Source organism: Sprattus sprattus (assembly GCF_963457725.1).
Source record: "Sprattus sprattus genome assembly, chromosome: 3".
Taxonomy (NCBI): domain Eukaryota; kingdom Metazoa; phylum Chordata; class Actinopteri; order Clupeiformes; family Clupeidae; genus Sprattus; species Sprattus sprattus.
The window spans coordinates 1,612,755-1,631,837 of NC_137922.1; the positions used below are offsets into that span (position 1 = coordinate 1,612,755).

At 43.8% G+C, this 19,083-nt stretch overlaps 1 protein-coding gene across 1 annotated transcript; it reads right to left on the reverse strand.

Moving 5' to 3' along the window:
* Window positions 1-675: 675 nt before the first annotated feature.
* xk (X-linked Kx blood group (McLeod syndrome)) lies at window positions 676-7,526 on the reverse strand. Its single transcript, XM_080834471.1, has 3 exons — window positions 7,204-7,526; window positions 5,481-5,743; window positions 676-1,718 (listed from the first exon to the last, which is right to left on the reverse strand). The coding sequence occupies exons 1-3, from the start codon at window positions 7,446-7,448 to the stop codon at window positions 889-891; spliced, it is 1,338 nt and encodes a 445-aa protein (XP_080690597.1). The 5' UTR covers window positions 7,449-7,526; the 3' UTR covers window positions 676-888.
* Between the last annotated feature and the right edge of the window lie 11,557 nt (window positions 7,527-19,083).

Sequence of the window (19,083 nt, forward strand, 5' to 3'; positions counted from 1 at the left end):
CTCTGTATTTAAAAAAAGGTCAATGTTTTTCAACGTCTAAGTCTGTGTCGTGTCAGAATGTTCGAATAAAACAAGTGGTGGACTATTCATCCTAATAATGCAAATATACGTGTCTGAAAGTAAGGCCCTAAAAAGTGGATGGTCCGTTAATACTTACTGAAATGTAATGGTTAGATGGTTGTTTTGTTAGTAGAAAGCATTCAATCATGGAATAGTGCCCTTTTTATGATGAAAATGCTTGAATTAAGAAAGCCAGAAAACCCTTGGAAGAAACCTGAGTGTGTGCTTTAAGTGGACCATCTAAAATGGCAATGCCTCTCCTTCATGAAAACGTGTAATACAATCATTAAATAAATACATCACAGCTTAAATAAGACAAAAACAACCACAACGAGACACACTGACATCACATGAACAAAAGCAGCACTTTAGCATAAGCATAGGTTCAATGTAGCTCACATGCATTCTGGAAAGGGTTACAACTATGAAGATTGCCACTGCCGTCCTGACCCAACCCTTTGAAGTCCAAAATAAGGGCAGAATCAGGGTCCTAGGCTCCCCCATACAGTCCAGCATGGTGTGGTCAAGGCAAGGCAAACAGTCTTCATTGGCTCATCAAGCATTCATGGTGATTTCTGTTGATTCTCTCTTCTTCTGCAAGGAGCGCTTGTTCAGTCGAGTCTCAAGCATTACTGGAGAAGCTCTGGCTGAGGTCTCCGTTAGTGGTGTAGGGCTAGTGTGGTCAAGGCAAAGCAAACAGTCTTCATTGGCTCATCATTACACATGGCCCTGATGCCTACACTCTGCCACTCGCTCTTCCTATCAAACAGTCTTTCAGTCTTTCAGTCTTTCTCTCTCTCTCTCTCTCACTCTATTCTCCGCTTGAACTCAAGCATTACTGGGGTCTCCGTTAGTGGCGTAGGTCACGTCCACCCCGGGGCTGCTGTCCACGTCGGTGAGGTGGGAGTGCTCCAGGGAGGCCTTGGCCTGGATGGGCCCGGCCGTGGCCCCCACGCAGCGAGGCCCCTGGAGGAGCAGGCAGGAGGAGCCGCAGCACCCCCACACGCCCTGGCTCACGCTGCTGGTGAACAGGCGGCGGCACGGGTGGCAGCACTGGTAGAAGAGCAACATGAAGAAGATGGCCACGGAGTAGCCCAGCAGCAGCAGCAGGGCCAGCACCGGCACGTCCACCGCGCGGTAGAAGTCCGTCTGGTAGGCGTGCCAGAGCAGCGTCAGCGCGCCGTTCTCCACGAAGCGCAGGCCGTAGTAGCCGGCCACGCTCCGCCAGCTGTGGGCCTTGTCGATCAGGTCCGGGTCGCAGAGCCGCAGCTGCACGGCCGACCAGCAGAACATGTTGATGCCGGCGTAGAGGAACGTGAGCAGCGCCAGCACGATGGTGGTGCCCACGCGCGTCAGCGTCTTTTCGATGTTCTCCGGGAAGGGCGAGCCGCTGCGCCAGAACGTCACCCACGGGTAGAGCGTGAAGAGCAGGAAGTTGACCAGCACCACCGGCAGCATCCAGATCTGGAGGACGGAGCTGAAGAGGACCAGCACGGTGACGCGCGTGGCGATCTCGAAGCTGCGCCACAGGAACACGCACAGGTACGCCCCCGGCCGCACGTCCACCTCGTAGTCGTCGTAACGGATCCTGATGGCCAGGATGTTGCAGCGGAGTGCGCCGTACACAATGGACAGCAAGGAGATCACCATCAGTGTGCCTAAAGATTGAGAAAGGAAGAAAGAAAGAAAGAAAGAAAGTATATCGTCGTATAAATGTGTGTAAACCAGATAAAAAATGTAATTCATGTTCTGACATACTTTTTTGTCTATCATGTCGTAACTGCATGAATGTCTTAAATGCAGAAATGGTTTCGATAAAAAATGTATCACAAAAAAAAAAGAAAATATAAATGTTTCAAAACAAAGGCTTCAAAACACCGAATGACAATGCCATATGATCAACTCCAGATCTAAATGCAACACAGTTAAAAACAAAACAGCACAATTTGGCAAGTTGACAAAAGCTTCTAATTTTAGGAACATGCCTGACACATGGGTGTGGAAGGAAGCTCAGCAGCCACGGCCCTGGGGGGGGGGGAGGAGGGGGGGGGGCAAACACTTCAGCAGGGGTGGGTGAGTGACTGGCAAACTCTGGATTGCCCTTCTCTGACAGCTTCATGTCTCTTCATTCTAAAAATAACTGAGGAGCGCTAAGGTTGGTGTGTGTGTGTGTGTGTGTGTGTGTGTGTGTGTGTGTGTTTGTGTGTGTGAGAGAGACGAGAGAGAGAGAACTGAGGAGCGCTTAAGGCCCTTGCATGCTTCTAAAGGGAGTATGAATTGCTAGGTGCTTACGCGTTGCGTTGGAGGTGTTGCCAAGCAATTCACACCCAGAACAATAGGCTTGCGTAAAATGGCGTCTAGAAAAAGTCTAGAAAAAGGGGGACGACGCACGCAAGACGTGAAAAGTCGCGCAAGGGGCACGCAAGGTGAGGTGGGAGTGCTCTTGCGCTTGCGCTTACGCTTACGTAACCGAGCATAAATCAGCCTTTAGGTTGCACTGTAGAAAGGCCCAGCTCTGGTGCTCATGTAACCCTTAGAGACTCCTGTGTGATAATCTCACCTAGCTTGAACCAGGGGAGGGCGTTTGTTTGCACCGCGCTCAAATTGTGTTTATTGTTTTGTGTTTTGGCTTCCTAAGCAGCTCATCCTATCCTGAGTGAGGGAGTGAGAGCGAGAGAGAGAGAGAGAGAGAGGGAGAGAGGGAGGGAGAGAGAGAGAGAGAGACAGAGAGAGAGGGAGGGAGGGAGGGAGGGAGAGAGGGAGAGAGGGAGAGAGACAGACAGAGAGGATTACTAATTCTAATCTATTTTATGCTTAAGCTTCGGTCCACATCTCATCGTTTTATAAACAACCCCCAAATGTACAATCTCCCCGGCCATTCTAGGACGTGCCGTTGAGGGCTTGTATCCGTTCAGATGACTTCCCCTCTCCTCCCAATCTTTTGTGTCTCACGCAGCTGTGATCACAGAAGGCATCAGGTGTCTCCGCTGATAAGACACAAATACAGCTGCCAGCGCCAGATAACAACTGCCAGTAATCCTACACACCAGAGGAGTGTACTATGACAACAGCCTGCAGAGAGTGCATGTTGGGGGCCCCTGAAGAAGACAATTAGAATAGCTAGAGTGATGCTAACATACATACAGTGACGCTAACATACCCACAGTGACACTAGCATTCCCACAGTGACACTAACATTCCCACAGTGACACTAACATACCCACAGTGACGCTAGCATACCTACAGCGACAGTCAATAGTCTGGAAACACATTAATGGCTTTGCCTTTTTTCTTCAGTAAATAAAAAGTAGACACCCTGATTACAAGTTAATCTTTAGTTATAAGATGATAACATAATTAACTCTTATACAGTACTGTATTCATTTACAATTTGACCTAGATGTTTTATCAAGGCTTGAAAATATGTGGCATTCCAGATAAAATAATAAAGTAATAATAGGCCCGTAGCTATAAACTCTGAGTTTCCTGGCAGCAGTTTCCTTGAAGGTTATTACAGTCAGCAGATCAGACAGAGGGCAGAGTTTGTTGACTCCGCTAAAGTGCTCCAGTAAATTGCGGCAAAAGAACACCGTTAAGAGATAAGATTATTTACACTGCCGTGGTGACCTCTGTGGAAGTGTGCCTCTACGTCACTACGCAAACACAGGAGGGAGCTTGTCAGCAGGTGTTGTGAAAGTAACACCACTACGTCATACCTCACACATGGGCTGGTAATCAACACACTCAGGGGGAAAAAACGGGGCAGGGAGAATCAGCAGGAAGTGAAGGATTTTGATCATTCTGCTAATTATCTGTTTATTTCAGTTCATAAGCAGAATAATCTTTAATATATATATGTATTGTCTTTGATGATTTATCTTAGCTTCACCATCATACAGCAGGATGATTTGGACTTGATTGAACAATATTCTCAACCACACAGGCCTTTGTGATTTGCCTAAATATATTCAAGCTAAGCTTCAGAGGTGAGAGAGAAGGTGTGAATGAATCACACTCAGACAGAAAGTGAGGAACACCTCCTCCTAGAGCTAGACAGAAATAATCAGTGCTTTGAGTTACAGTCCTCCATTTCACTATGGTTTATTAGGTCGCCGGGCAGGACTGGGAGCCAGTTCATATGCCGTTCATCCTCTTTAATGACTTTGCTTGAAGCATCCCCCAATCCATATACTCTGTGGTAATTTACTGCCTCTCACTCTTGATGCGGCAAGGGATATCGATTCGCTGGCCAACTATGGATTTGAGGAAAGAAAAAACCTTTGCTTCAAGTATTTCTTGGATGAACTTACGTGATTTTCACTGTGTACGTTTAAACTTAAAATTGCATAAAATTGCTGATTATTTTACTAAATATGATACATGTTTCTGCATGAATCTTCTGAAATCTTTGCTTACAATACAAATACATCTATGGGGTATTGTAAGGTGCCTTGTGCCTGGATATGCATAACACAAATCATTCAAGTCATTCTATTGTAGTCTTGGTCTCCGTCTAATGCCCTGTGTCCTAGTTCCTATGAGGGCTATTCAAAGCTTACAGGCAGCTACTTACAGTCCCCGAAATGAAAAATAAATATATTTTATGACATGTTCTGCCCAATCAAGACCAAAGGAGTTCCCATTCCCTCTGTAAGCCCAGATACATGAAACAGAGAATGGCACAGACTGGAAAAGTCCGGATAATTGATTGGTAGAAGATGGATAGCTTTGGTGAACAGATGTCTTGTCTGTAGGAAAAAATTCTATGTGACAGCTTAAAGAAATGTCAAGAGTTATTGGTCTTAATGGCTAGCTTTCTGTGCAACCTAACAGAAAAAAATGTATCTCTCATTGTGGGGGAAAGGGAAAATAGGAAGTGGCTCTCTAATTGCATCTCGTATATGCAACCAACTGAGCATTCCTTATCAAAATGGTGATTATGTAGTTCCTCATCAGTGCCACAGTTTGCCACATGTGTAGCCTTGCTTCTACCTTGTCTCCAAGACTTCCCACGTGATGCTTTAGGTCATGTGTCTCCAGAACAGAATACATGTCATGTATGGTGTACTTCAGCAAATCATGGCGACAGCAATCTCCAAAGTGTTGGCTGCTTCGAACTAATCACAGACTACTCTCTTGCAAGGACTCTTGCAAGGACGTGAGACGGGACATTAACACTCTAAGGTCCAAGGCCTTTTAGACTTTTCTAAGTTGTCTGACATGCCTTGATGTTTTTGTACATTTTGCTTAACTAAAAACATTGATGCACAAATGGAATATATCATTCTATTCTAGAAGACCTCAGCAATAATATTAGAAAAGGGTTCAATGTTTCCATGGTTGTTCTTTTTATGTCTCTAAGACGAAAACTCAAAAATAAAAATATCCCGGACGAGGGATATAGACAGGACGCGACGTACCTCTCCCGACGGACACCCCCTGCTGCAGCACACAGATGTAGAGCTGCAGGGTAAGCTGCGGGGCGGAGCCCAGGAAGGCCTGGATGACGGAGGTGCGGGCGAAGGCGGCGCGGTGGGTGATCAGCTTGCCCTCGGCCTGGCCCACCTCCTGCTCCACCTCCTCCGACTGGCCCCCCCTGGGCATCTGCTTCTTCCGGGTGATGGTGACATACGGCTCCTCAAACGTGCCCGCGCTGCCGTAGATACAGAAGGCATCCAGGCACCTACAAATGAGGGCAAAAAGGTCATGAGGAACCAGCACTGGGCTAAATGAAAGTCGTTCTTAATGGGTAGTTCATTTACAAGAATCGAGACAGGCATTTTGCCTAGATATTTTGCTTTGACTTTCAACGTAAGATGTTAGAGGACATAAAGAATACTGAATAAAGACATTATTTCAGGCTCAGTGTGGCTGGGTTGCAGTGTTTACGTGAGGAAAGGTGAGGCTTCTGATCGTAAATCTGTGTTGTAATCTGAGACACCTGCAGTGGCAGCCCTAACCACCAAGCCAGAGTGGGCAGCTTGCCACTTAGAGTTGAGGCCCCAGGGGTGGGCAAAGTGCCCATTTAATTTGCTTAATATGCAGAGGGCCGCGTGCCCAGGTCCAGATAAACACTTGGCTGCTCTGGTTCTTGATAAGCTCTCAATTCTCAAGTAGTTAAGAGAAAGAGGGCAGTTTGACTTTGAAACCAAAAGTGAAAATTCTCATGGAATCTAATCCCCCCTAAACATACCATGTCCTAACTGTACAGAGCATTTCTGAGCAAATATAAAGAGGAGAGACCGATAATAGGGAATTAAGCCCACCCCATGGATAAAACACTGACTCAGGGTTTTCCCTTGTCCACTGACAGCTGAGGTGATGCTAATAGCCACATATTCATCTACAGACCACTAATCAGGGAGACCACCGAACACTAGTCCCTATTGATAGACGGCATCATGCATAAAAAATGGACCATCGGACTGAAAATAGCCTCAGTGGACAGCACAGGCTAAAAAAAAGATCATCAATAACAACCTGTCACACATAATGCTATTGTGGACAAATGGTTTACTGGGAGGAAACAGAGAGAGGCTTTTAGAGCAATCGTTACGTTACAAACGAGACGAACAAGACGGCATTAATGGTCTCGGGGCATCAGGGTCGAATCCCTTCACTAGATGCAATTTGTCTTATTTTAAGCACAAGGTGTAGTTAAATTGTCTCTGTGGTGGACTGGGCTGAAATAGTCTGCCCGAGGTCGGTCCGTGATATTCCCCAGCAGCTCACAATACTCATGTAATAGATTAAAACAGCAGGGTGACAAGCCGGATGACGAGCACTGCCTTGTAAACAACTCTGCAGGATAACACTCAGAGCTCTCGACCGAGAGGGAGTGAGTCTACGTTATGATGACTAGTAGGCCTATTACTACACTAACGTGTTGATCGACACTAGCATGGTAAACAAACAGCCCGCACGTAATGTGTATGCGCAGCAGAAGAAGACACAAACTGCATTCATTCAGTTGTACACCAACATTTACATATCCCGCGTTTAAAAAAAAGGACTACTGAAAACAAGGCAATCGGAGATTTTGCGTCGAACCCCATTTTTGGACACCAGAATCATTCTCCATTGTACATATGTAATGTCTGTGAGTGTTAGCAGATTACTGATTGTTTTTGAGGCACACCCTACCGGATAATCGGTCCCAGCTGCAGTATATGTAGCAGAAGCACGAGAGGTCTATCCCTGCTGAGGTCCCTATGGATAAATATCAGGGTGAGCTGCACGAGGACTGACGGAAGGAGCGTGAAGAGCAGCGTGAAACCCTGCCAAATCTTGTCTCCCGCGGAGCGGTATGTGGTGCTCAGATATAACGCAGCCGTCGTCTCAGCTGTAAACAGGGAGACCGAAACAAGCACAGAGCTGGGCAGTCTCATTCTCACTCAGCCATCTTTTGTCTTCGTCTCCCCCAGTCTCTCGTGCAGACGATTCGGAGACGGCTGGCTGATTCACAAAACCGCATTCATCGGTGCTGCTGTCCAAGAAGAGGGCAGGACTGTTTTGACGCTCAGCTGTAGATGGCGCAGTGACTTCAATACTATCATGACCTATCGAAGCGCTCGTCAGGACCATACGTGCTCTGCGTATGGGTTTGAGTCCAGGGAGAGACAAGTAGCCTTATTTTATTTTTGTTTTAAGTGGTTAGAGTTAATGGAGAATAATAGAAATCGTATGGAATGTTTTATCGTATTTAATGTTATTTAAAACATTTTGAAACGAGTCTCAGAATACTGTCTACACGGATGTTTTCGTATCCATTTCTCTGACCTATACGTAAACAGATTGTCCTGAATATTGTGTTTAACGTGTATTCAAAACACTGATCATGGATTATCAAATGCCCCAGTCCAGTTTAATCCCACACACTGTTTCATTTGCATATTTGTTTTATCAGAATGGTACCCCAGTCGTCCAGTAGATGTCGATGTAACACACGTTTGCTAATCCGTCGAAGCCCAATTAAATCCATCTGGGCAATATTATTCCATAAGGATTCCATTAATTTGAGATACAATTAATACATTCTTGAGATATTATAGCAAACGTCCGACCTATAACACACGTCTATATTCCTACATTCTATTTCAGTGATTGTATACAATGCTATCCATGGTGGTGGTGGTTTTGTTTTACAAACAAACACAACTAATTTTGCAGAAGAATGACCATGGAAGTTTTTACCATTCATGTCGTGTACAATGTTTGTAAATTGCTTTGTTCACATACTGTAAATCCTCCTGTTTGTCTAAACGAATGTCTAAGAATTCTGATGTTTATAACTACTGTTTGTATTGCAATGAGGTGTTGTTTTGTTTTGAGGATCTGGCATTTAAAACATCCTGCTGGCAAGGACAGATTAGAATCAGTACAGTAGAGGATTAATGATTTCCTTCCTGTCACTTACAGTCGACTCTTATGCAGAACTAATACTGTGGCACTCATAGAAGAAACTTCCTTCCATGTAGTCTTTATGTCTTTGCGTTTTGTAGTCTAAAGGGAATGCTGGATGGTATGAACTCAGAAAAGTCAGAAAAGGTTTTGAGATCTCTGTCACATACATAGCAGCAGGGATATGCATGCGAAAGTCAAATGCCAAATCTAAGTACGTAGTAGAAACTTGTCAGCTCCTTGTTGAGTTGGAGTCACAGTCAGATGAGTGGGGCTGTTGAAAGCTGATGCACAGGCCGATCACATCTTGGTGTTCTACCAATCCCAGAGAGCAATTTCCATCTCTCCCTTTCTGTGTCATGGGAAACCTCTCATATCCCTGACTGCTTTTGGTGGTGTTAGCCCCTGACTGACACTGACTGACAGGGGGATTAAATGATAGATGCCTGGGAGGAAGGAGGCAAGAGCCATGGATCGACATCAGTAGAAGCACACACAGAGAAACAGCTAAGGATCTGATGGTCGGGATTAGCAGCGGCACATGGACTGCACACGGTTGAGAGAAGTGACATTTGTCAAGCCGTTGGAGCCTCTCAGCAGTGTCTCCTATAAAAGAGAAGAAGGCTGTCCGATTTATCTCAGGGTCTGTGAGTGTGAGAAAATGAAGATGTCTGCGTATGTGTCTGTGTGTGTCTGTGTGTGTCTGTGTGTGTCTGTTCTTATCTCAAGGACAGCCTGTTATGAACCCTGCTGTGGGCTTTTGTAGTGACTGATCCATTTCCATGTCTTGCACCACTTGAGCTTCAGTGTCGAGACTCAAGCTTACCTCGTGATGGACATGTACTTTTTCTTCTACGAATCTACAGCTCAGCATCCTGCTAAAAATCACATCTGGAAGTCACATGTTTACGGTTGAGCTTCCTTTCACTGTCTCAATGTATTTATGACAATTTGGGTTGCTCAAAAAAATATCAGATTTGTCTCAGCATCATAATCTTATCTGTGTTTGCTATCTCCTGAAATCTTGTATTAGGTGTGTTATTGGCACCAGGTCTTGTTTCATTAGAAATTGTTGCCTGGCAACTTCAGGTTGCCTTACACAATATGGAAGTGTGGAGTAATTAATGATGTTGTTGTGGCTGACATGACCTCTCCCTGGTTGGTAGACTATTTTGAGACATCCTGTTTATTCTTTTTTTAATCATTAAATGTGAGGAAAAATGAAGAAAACATGTAATCACCCCAATCCTCTATACTGTAGAGCCATTTACTATGATGCGGCAATGCTGTGGTTTAACAATGTCATTCACTTCACTCAGCTGAGACGCGGCCAGTGCTCCTTCCTCTGTAATTTCCTAGATTAAGTACTGCCAGGGTCAAACCCCATGAGGTGATCTCTGCTTCGATATCAAATGAACGGTCTGAAAGCCTTGATTGATTGCACCATTTTCCACTTGCATCAAAAATGAGTTTAAATGTCCCCACTGCACCACCAACCTGCTGTTCCGGGAATCCTAGGGAGCAGCAGCTGAGAATCCCCACATGGAAGCATGTGGAAGCTTTCATTTACTTGTCATTGTCAAAGGTCCCCTTTAATCACAACCATCTAAGCTGTTGCTATGTTGGCCGTGACCCCACAATGTGTATTGTCTGATGAAGGGAATCTGGAGACACTTAAAATGTGTCAGTGAACAAACTACTACCGGTCAGTTTCACTAACAGCTGCATCGTTTGAATGAGCTCAATTAGCTTGGAACCTGAGGTTCTGAGAGAGATGATTAGATGATTATTGATTATGTGACAGGAAACCGTGAATAGGTCGAGTGGTCTGTCATTACCTTTTAACTCTAATAGGTAACTCTTATAGGCGAGCTTATCAGACATTCATTACCGTTGTGTCTAATTTGGTCTTCAACCCCGCACAATTAAATTCTATTGAAGTAAGCAAGCTCCTGAGAATTCTTTACCAGCTGATATGTAGGGAAATCAGTGCAGTGGTGGTGTGGGGATAACATATGTGTCCTTTTCGCACATTGTAACATAAATGAAAGAACACACCTAATAAATGCATTTCTCACTCAACAATAAAGATAATTGTGCTAAACAGAATGTAGTCATTTCTAGACATGGATAACATCATCCAGTTTGTTTACATATTCCCAAGTGTAAGAGCCAAATTCATGATTTCATCTGTTATGATAATTTAGTTAAAAAAGATTTAAAAGGGTGACTGAAGATAAATAATTTCATTAGGATTTGAAAGAATGTATATATGTCATTTAGTATTGTATTTTAAAAGCTGAATAACTTGTCAGATTGTAAGCTTCAAATCAGATGACGTTACGTCAGTATAATACCTGTGTGTTGGACTTTTAGTTTAGATTTGAGCTCAGAGATATTGGAAGCGACATAGTTTTTTGACTGTGTGAACTTGCAACTCTACGTTTTATAGTAAACATTTTGTATTGAAGATTTACTTGTCTCACTCGTGTGTCAATTAAAGGTGCATTAATGATTAAAAGCTATACGCTAAAGGTATGCTAGCAGCTAAAACTAACAAAATCTCTTGAAATGTGCTGACTTTGACATTATGACAAACTAATTACTCAACGACTGTCCTTACACAGTCAAACATCAATCATGTGCAACACAAGACTAAGCAAGACGGCAAATAAGCTACTTACTAGATCGGCAGAAGGTAATCAAAGTCAGGTCGGCGGGCATCGGCAGGCAAAACTACAGAAAGCAGTTATATGCCTATCGACCCTGCTATGCCATTGGCACGGACGCAATTCTCCATATTAAAAGTCATTGTAGCGCCCCTTTTTTTAAGCTGTTATTTTAAGGTTAAACTGCTTATCCTAACCCTAATCCTGAAGCATAATTGTTGCATATTGTGCCTTTAATAGTTTCTAAGACTGAACTCAAAATTGTGGTACAGAAGACTCAGAACCACACAGAGTGCCACTACAACCAAGTCAGGTAATACTTGTGTGGTGTAATGGTTTGTTAGCATGGTTTGTTAGCATGGTTTGTTAGCATGGTCTTGAACATTTGCCATGCTTCACTTAAGAGCACTTAACCCTCCTGTTACCGTCAAATTAACTAACATCTTTTTTCCTTTGTGTCAATTTGACCATAGCAATTTAAACCTCCAGAAAATTATTATAACTAAAAATGTTACCCACGTTTATGTTTGTTTGTTGACAACTTAAAATAGCCCTTTAAATAAAATAACATCCCCATCCGCCCCCATTATCCATCCAGAATACCTGTTACGCTACTATGGAGAAATATGCAGATATTTGAACAATAAAATCTCACTGTTTTCATGGCTTTATATTACTTCTAAGTACATATTGTTGTTATCTATAACATTTGGAATGAAAAACTATTTCTGTTATCAAGAATAGTAATAATGTGGCGCAAGCAGCATCCCTGACCATGTATGGGCCTGAACACCTACAGGGCCCTGGGTTCGAATCTGACCTGCATTCATTTCCTGATCCTACTCCCTACCTCTCTCTCCAGCTCATTTTCTGTCTACCTTCCCTTTCCTGTCTGATTAAAAGCAAAAAAAAATAAAAATTGTAACAATGTGTGTAAAATGTTGATATTTCTTATTTTAAACAATTTTAACAGACTGGGGTAAAATGTACCCAAAATAACACTTATGCCTACAGCAAAAAATCTCATCCCTGTGTACAGGACATTGAAAACATATCATCATGTTAATTTTTCTGTTTACCCAGTTGTCCCCATTAAAGTAGGAAAAGTCATTAAATATGAAGAAACTAAATGATTGAAATCATTTATTTAGAGATGTTAAACATTAAGTGGGGTCAAATTGAGGGTTAGGAGGGTTAAGGGCTTAATAAGCAGACACATGAGCACTTAGTCTCAATAGTCTGCACAAATCTGCCACAGCCATAACAGCAACTGACGTGTTTCCTGCGACCTTTTTTGTTGGAACTCTTGTTTTGTGTTCATTTGCCTTTTAAGAATCACGGAATCATCAAGGGCCTTCTGTATGATGGTTCAGAGTCTAAGGACAAGTGCAACTTAACATTACTGAGCAAGAAATGCTCGACCAGACCACAGCTGAATATCATTTTAAAGGACTCTGACAGATTCAGACCTTAAGCTGAACTGTGACTACATAGGAGACATGGAGTAATGTTTTGATAAAACAGGTGCAGACTGGAAAATAGGTTTACGTTGTTATTGTTTAGTCTCTCACCATTGCACTCTGACAATGTATATTTATATGAAATTGTATAAAGCATATACTTATTCCATCAGTTTTTGAAACAGCCCTTAACATAAAACATGTGAATTAAATGACAATAAACATCTATAGAAATATCAAGTCCGATGAGTTTTCGAAAAGTAAAGGAGTGAAACTATTTTATGAGAACTCATAGATGCATTTGGTTGTGAGTCTGTGAGAATAGAAAAAGATAACCTCTGCTGAAATGTGTCAATACAGACCAGCGGTGTGACATATAGCTTATCTGCCAGAGCAGATGAGAAAAAGAGATGGCAGAAAAACCCAATCAGACGAGGGGGTTGCGACACAAAGGTTGGAAAAGGTTTCAGTAATCCTCCAGCTTTCGTCATATTGTTCCACTCATGCGTTCACCTTTCAACACATTATGGACACTTGGAATGATTCACCAAACTGCTGTTTTTCTGACACACTTAATGAGATATGTGCTTTTCTGCAGTTCTTTACTTGTAATTGCAGCCCTTAAAGAACTGTGAGTGCCAGCCATTTTATGAATTATAGGAAATGTGATGTGTGTTATGAGGTACACATCAAAAAATGAAGAGAACACATAATGTGTTCTATTATTTGAGGAGGCGAAATTGTGTTTTTTTTTGTACAGAATGTACACCCCACGATTTTTACACTCGAAAATTTGTATTATTTAACCGGTGAGTAAATGCTAAAACAAATTCAGAAAACATTGAACCAAAAGGATATTTTCTGAAGTTTTGCCACTGTTACGATCTAGTGGTCTAGTCTAGATCTAGCGGTCTAGTCCCCGCCCCCATGTTATGTGCATGCCTGTCCTGTCTCCTTCTCTAAACAGGTGATTGGGAACAGGTGAAGCAGGTGATTGGAGGCAGGTGTAGCAATGGATGGATGGGCTAGAAAAGCCCTGACCAGACTGCATTCGGGAGAGCTGTGGATAGGTCGTTGAGCTGTGGATTAGGATCGTGTTTGGAATCGTGTTTGGAATCGGAATTGTCGTTTGGTGTTGGAGTTGGATTATCGTCGCTGTTTGTTTATACTACCAGTTAACTGACTTACACCACATCTTTTGGTTCTATTCACAGCACTGACATTCACCACACGTGCGCTATAATTAGTAGATACCTTTATAACTATTACCTTTAATAAATTATTATTATTATTATATAAATTCTGCGTGGCCTCCCCCTTATGTTCAATACCTGTAAGCCTGGTATTGTTACATGTGGGGGCTCGACGAGATTTTTTTTCCCGGAATCTGGTGAGAATTTATAGATCGTGATATTGGTCTTAGATGCTGACAGGCGGAAACGGCCAGTGCAGCAGGAGGTAGGCCTATTGTAATTTGGGGAGACCCACGCGGAACAATTGGGAAATTGAAAGTGGTAAACTTCTTTTTTTGTCGTTGGCTTGCCGTGGAGGAGTAAAAGTCACCTTTGGAAGTGACGGCAGTTATTGGTTCTCGCTGCAGGTAAGACGCGTTGTGTGCAGGCTGGTAATAATTGGGGGCAGGTGTGGTGGTAACTGGGTGGTGATGGTAGGTGAGTACCTACTGAGCGAACAAAAAGCCCTGGGTAGGTTAAGAGCGCTTACCGCTGTTTGTTGTTTTGACATTTCTTGTAAGAGTTTATTGTTTTTCATGGTGGTGTTGAACGCGCTGGGGTTGCTTATCAGCTCAATTGCAGGTGAACACACTGAAGACTAGTTTTGGAAATAGCGAGAACTGTTTTTGAGTTAGATCGGGGCAGCTCTAGTCTGTGGGGTTTGTGATTGGGGGGGTCCGACACCTGCGCTTAATTGCTGGTTTGCACTGTTGCGTCTGAGCCTGAGTTGTGTAGCTGTGAAAATGGAGGAGTTTTTCGAGTCGCCTACAGAGGGCTATCTTAACAGGCTTACGAAAGCTCAACTTCGACTTGTGGCAGAACATTACCACTTTGGCCACTCATTACCCAAGGAGCTAAATAAAAAGGAGTTAATGAATGCCGTAAGACAGCAGTTGCTTGAGAGGTCGAAAATAGCTGTGAGGTCCTATCCAAGTAATCCAACTGCGTCGTCTACCCCAACGCACGCAGATGTAGGTGCCCCTTCGCATGGAAGCGCTCTCAGTTTTGCGCAGCAAATGGAGTTGCTAAAAATGCGGGAGGCATCTAGGGAAAAAGATCGGGAATTAGAGTTCGAAAAACTGAACGTAGAGAGAGAGCGTATGAGGTTAATAGCCGACGGTAGAATTGGGGGAGAGAAAGCGGAGAATCCTCTGGGTCATCGGGTAGGGCTGGCGCAGAGAACCTATCTACTATGATAAAGTTCTTGCCCAAGTTCAATGACCGGGATCCCGACATTTTCTTTTCTATTTTTGAAGGGATTGCAGATGAGCGGGATTGGAACGACTCAGGGCCTGATTTACTAACAGGATTGCGCCCATTTTCTGGCGTAAAATAGCGGTCGTAACGAAAAACGGTATTTACTAAGCTGGCGCAGCGCATATTAACGCTTTGAGGGTGTGTACCTGCAAACAGGTGGGATGGTTCGGAAACGTGGGTGGTAACGTAGGCGTGTAGCGCTATTTAATGGGAGGAGTGTGCCTAATGATGAACTGCGTGGTATTTACTAAACTGCCCGGCGAGCGCACATCTCTGATTTGCAGGCTAATTCTCCGCCTCATAAAAGCACGTCTTAACCAAGCGCATTTCCACTGAGTCTGAAAACGTTGATATGGCAGCAGCAAGGCAAAGACATAGACAGAGACAGCGAACAGAAATATTTGTTTCAACTCGTATAATTCATATATTCATATATATGAAATTAAACTTTCCGAACGTAATTGGAGAAATTGATCGCACCCACATGCAAACAGTCCCACCTTCAATCCGCGAACACGTTTACCGAAACAGAAAGCACACATATTCAATGAATGTCCAGGTCATATGTGATGCCAACATGACCATTACTTACGTGGAAGTGGTCTGTCCATGACAGTTTTATCTTTCGGAATAGTGCCATTTATCCATGATTGAGCAACGGTGATTTTGGAGAGGCCTGTCTACTTGGTAAATGTATTTGTTTCAGTGGGGATATATTGTAGTGAACCCATGTCCCTTGTAGAATGTATTAATCTCGCCATGTGCACATATATATTGTTATAATAGACAGTTTATGCATTAATGCCACCAATAGCATTTTATTTATAATCGTGTTCTTTTAAACATCTCGCTGTAGATGATGGCGGGCAAAACAACAATATAACCCATTGAATCAGGTTCAGTGATTGAGCGAACGTGAACCAATATATCTATCTCGCTATCTATTCGCTATCTATTCGCTGAACCTTATTTTTTTCTTCCTCGAATCTCCATGGTGGCAGTAACTTGCTGGCAAGTTCTCCAGTCTTTTAACGGTGCGCTAAATAATGATTGCCCAGCGCGTATCTGGCTTGATAAATATCACGGAAAATGCGGGGAATCACCGTGCGTTAATGTGCGCCTGGCAAAGATGCGTTCGCAAATCAATCTTAGTAAATCAGGCTCTTTAAAGGGCGGAGTAAGCACAGTTTGCCCAGCGCAGATCTGGCTTGATAAATACCAAGTAAAATGCGCAAAAACACCGTGCGTTAATTTGCGAACGCAGATTAAGAAGCGCTCGCATATTAGTAAATCAGGCCCTCAGAGCGCACTCTTTTAATACAAACGGTCCTTTCTGGGAGAGCGCAAGATGCATTTGTGGCCCTGTCTGTGACTGACCGAAAAAATTACCAGCGGGTCAAAGAGGCAGTTTTGAGAGCTTACGAACAGGTTCCGGAGTTCTACAGACAGCGGTTTAGAGACTGGCGAAAAACTGAAAGACAAACCTATGCCGAGGTTGCGAGAGATCTGGTGGGTTTTTTTGATCGTTGGTGTTCTTCAGTTAGTGTCGACACGTATGAGCAGTTGAGGGAGTTGATGGTGCTGGAACAGTTTAAAAATATTGTTCCTGAAAGGCTGGCTATTTTTTTAAATGAACACAAGGTTAAGACTGCCGGGGAGGCTGCAGTGCTCGCAGATGAGTATAACTTAACACACACATCTAGTTATATTCGCGAGGAACGTCGGACCACTCGGGGAGGCAGTTATCGAAGTGGTCCACCTGGGGCTAGAGTAAGGCCGTCATATCTCGGTGAGTCGGACACTGAAAAATGTAATTATTGTTTAAAGAACGGTCACTGGAAGAGAGAGTGCCCACTGCTCCAGGGTGGAGATAAGAAATGGCAAAATCCTCCCAAATGGGACTCTGCAAAAGGGGCGGGGTGTGCAGCCCCGGTTCGTAGGTGGAACCGCACAGGAGAAGTGCAGGTACATGCCACTGTCCCTGCGGAGGGTTCAGGCTGTGAGGTGCCTGATCCCTCTGGACCAGGGCAGTGCGTCTCTGAATCCACTGATGGGCAGGTCGTGGAGGGGTATGCCCCATTCATAACGGAGGGCTTTATTTCGTTGGTCGGTAGCTCTGAGAAGAAGCCTGTAAGAATTTTGCGGGACACAGGTGCTACCGAGACCTTTGTAGCTGAAGACGTATTACCATTTTCTCTTCAGTCTAGTACGGGGAAATGTGTACTGATTCGGGGCATGGGAATGCACACTATGTCGGTTCCCCTGCATAGGATTATGCTGAGTTCAGATCTGGTCCAGGGTGAAGTGATTGTTGGGGTTCGCCCTGCGTTGCCTCTACCAGGAGTACAAGTTATTTTGGGAAATATTGTGGCTGGCTTTCGTGTATGGGCAAACGGGCCAGCACCACCAGTAGTATCCACGGAGCCAATGGAGGCAAATGAACAGGAGGACTGTGTCACAGAGTTTCCTAACGTATTCACGGCTTGTGCGGTGACGCGGGCGAAGAGTCGCACACAAACAGTGCAGGGCTCAAAAATGTCAGAACAAATACGTGTTATTCCACAGCTACCTAACCTACTAGCCTGGATACCAGCCCAAACCCCGCCCACAAAAAATGTTGTCAGGGAGATTTGGTCTGGCTCTGGGCTAATTGGGAGAGAGTTTCATCGGTAGGATGAAACCGGACCAATCAAATTGTCAGGGCGGGCTTTATACGTTGATGGACAGATACCAACACTTGAGTTGAATTAACCGGTAGATTCAAACTCCGACCAAGATGGCCGCTTCTCGGGTGCTTAGTGGGGAATATTTTATGTGAATTAAGCTATCTACACGACTTTTTAATGTCTACATTGACTCAGTTAGTTGTGCATGTGCAACACGAATGTTGCAGAGTATTTTTTGTCTTAACTAAAGCTCTCTAGACCATTATTGTTAGATCATTGCTAACGTGTACACAAAAAACCCATTGAAACTAACTGTAGCTTGTAGCCTTAATGCTAATTAATTAACGTGAGCAGGCATATCTCAACAGACATTGACAGCGCATTCATTTTGAAAGAGGAACAGAGAAACGCGATCAAGGCATTTGTCGATTGAAAAGATGTTTTTGCCGTCCTTCCTACGGGATCAGGTAAAAGTTTAATCTATCAGATGGTAATAGGCTACTACGTTGCTCTGATTGGTTCTAGGTATCCAATTCAGCGAATAGGCATTTTCTTTCCTGGTTCGTTGAAACACGCCCCATAATCACAGCCCAAAGGTTCGGTATCAGACTCATATTCTGACTAGAATCATGAGTATGACATCGTCAGGCTACTAACCTACCTTCATTCTTTGATCGTGACGATTTCATTCTTGCCCAAAAGGAGGATGAGGGATTGGGGGAGTTATTTGGAGGGGCGTTGGCCGGTGACAAAATGCCAAGTTCGGAGCGTGGATATTTCGTTCTGGAGGGTTTGCTTGTACGTAAATTTGTATCTTACTGTGAGGAGTTGACTGAGACGTTGTTACAAATTGTGGTGCCAAAAAAGTACAGAGATTTGGTGTTACAGACAGCACATGGGAAGGGGGCGGGGCACTTTGGAGTGCGGAAAACGTATGCCAGGTTACTCCAACATTTCTATTGGCCGCGTTTGAAGCGTGATGTGGCAGGATTTGTTAAAACATGCCATACCTGTCAAATAGCGGGTAAACCGAATCAGGCTATTAAGCCCGCACCTCTCTATCCCATTCCAGCCGTGGGCCAACCGTTTGAGCATCTCTTAATTGACTGTGTTGGTCCACTGCCTGCATCTAAGTCCGGTTCTATCTATTTGTTAACAGTAATGTGCCAAGCAACAAGATATCCAGCAGCATATCCATTGAGAAGCATTAATACGAAGTCAATTGTTAAGGCCCTATCTCAATTTGTTTCTGTCTTTGGTATTCTCCGAGTAATACAGTCTGACCGGGGTAGCAATTTTACGTCAAAAATGTTTGCTGAGGTTCTGAAGCAACTTAGAG

Bases quoted from the DNA above. Each gene is read 5' to 3' on its own strand.
- xk (XM_080834471.1), bottom strand. From the start codon at position 7,448: ATGAGACTGCCCAGCTCTGTGCTTGTTTCGGTCTCCCTGTTTACAGCT. The intron at 5,744-7,203 runs GTAGGGTGTGCC...CCTCATTTGTAG, and splicing joins CAGCTGGGACCGATTATCCG to GTGCCTGGATGCCTTCTGTA. The intron at 1,719-5,480 runs GTACGTCGCGTC...CTCAATCTTTAG, and splicing joins GGGGGTGTCCGTCGGGAGAG to GCACACTGATGGTGATCTCC.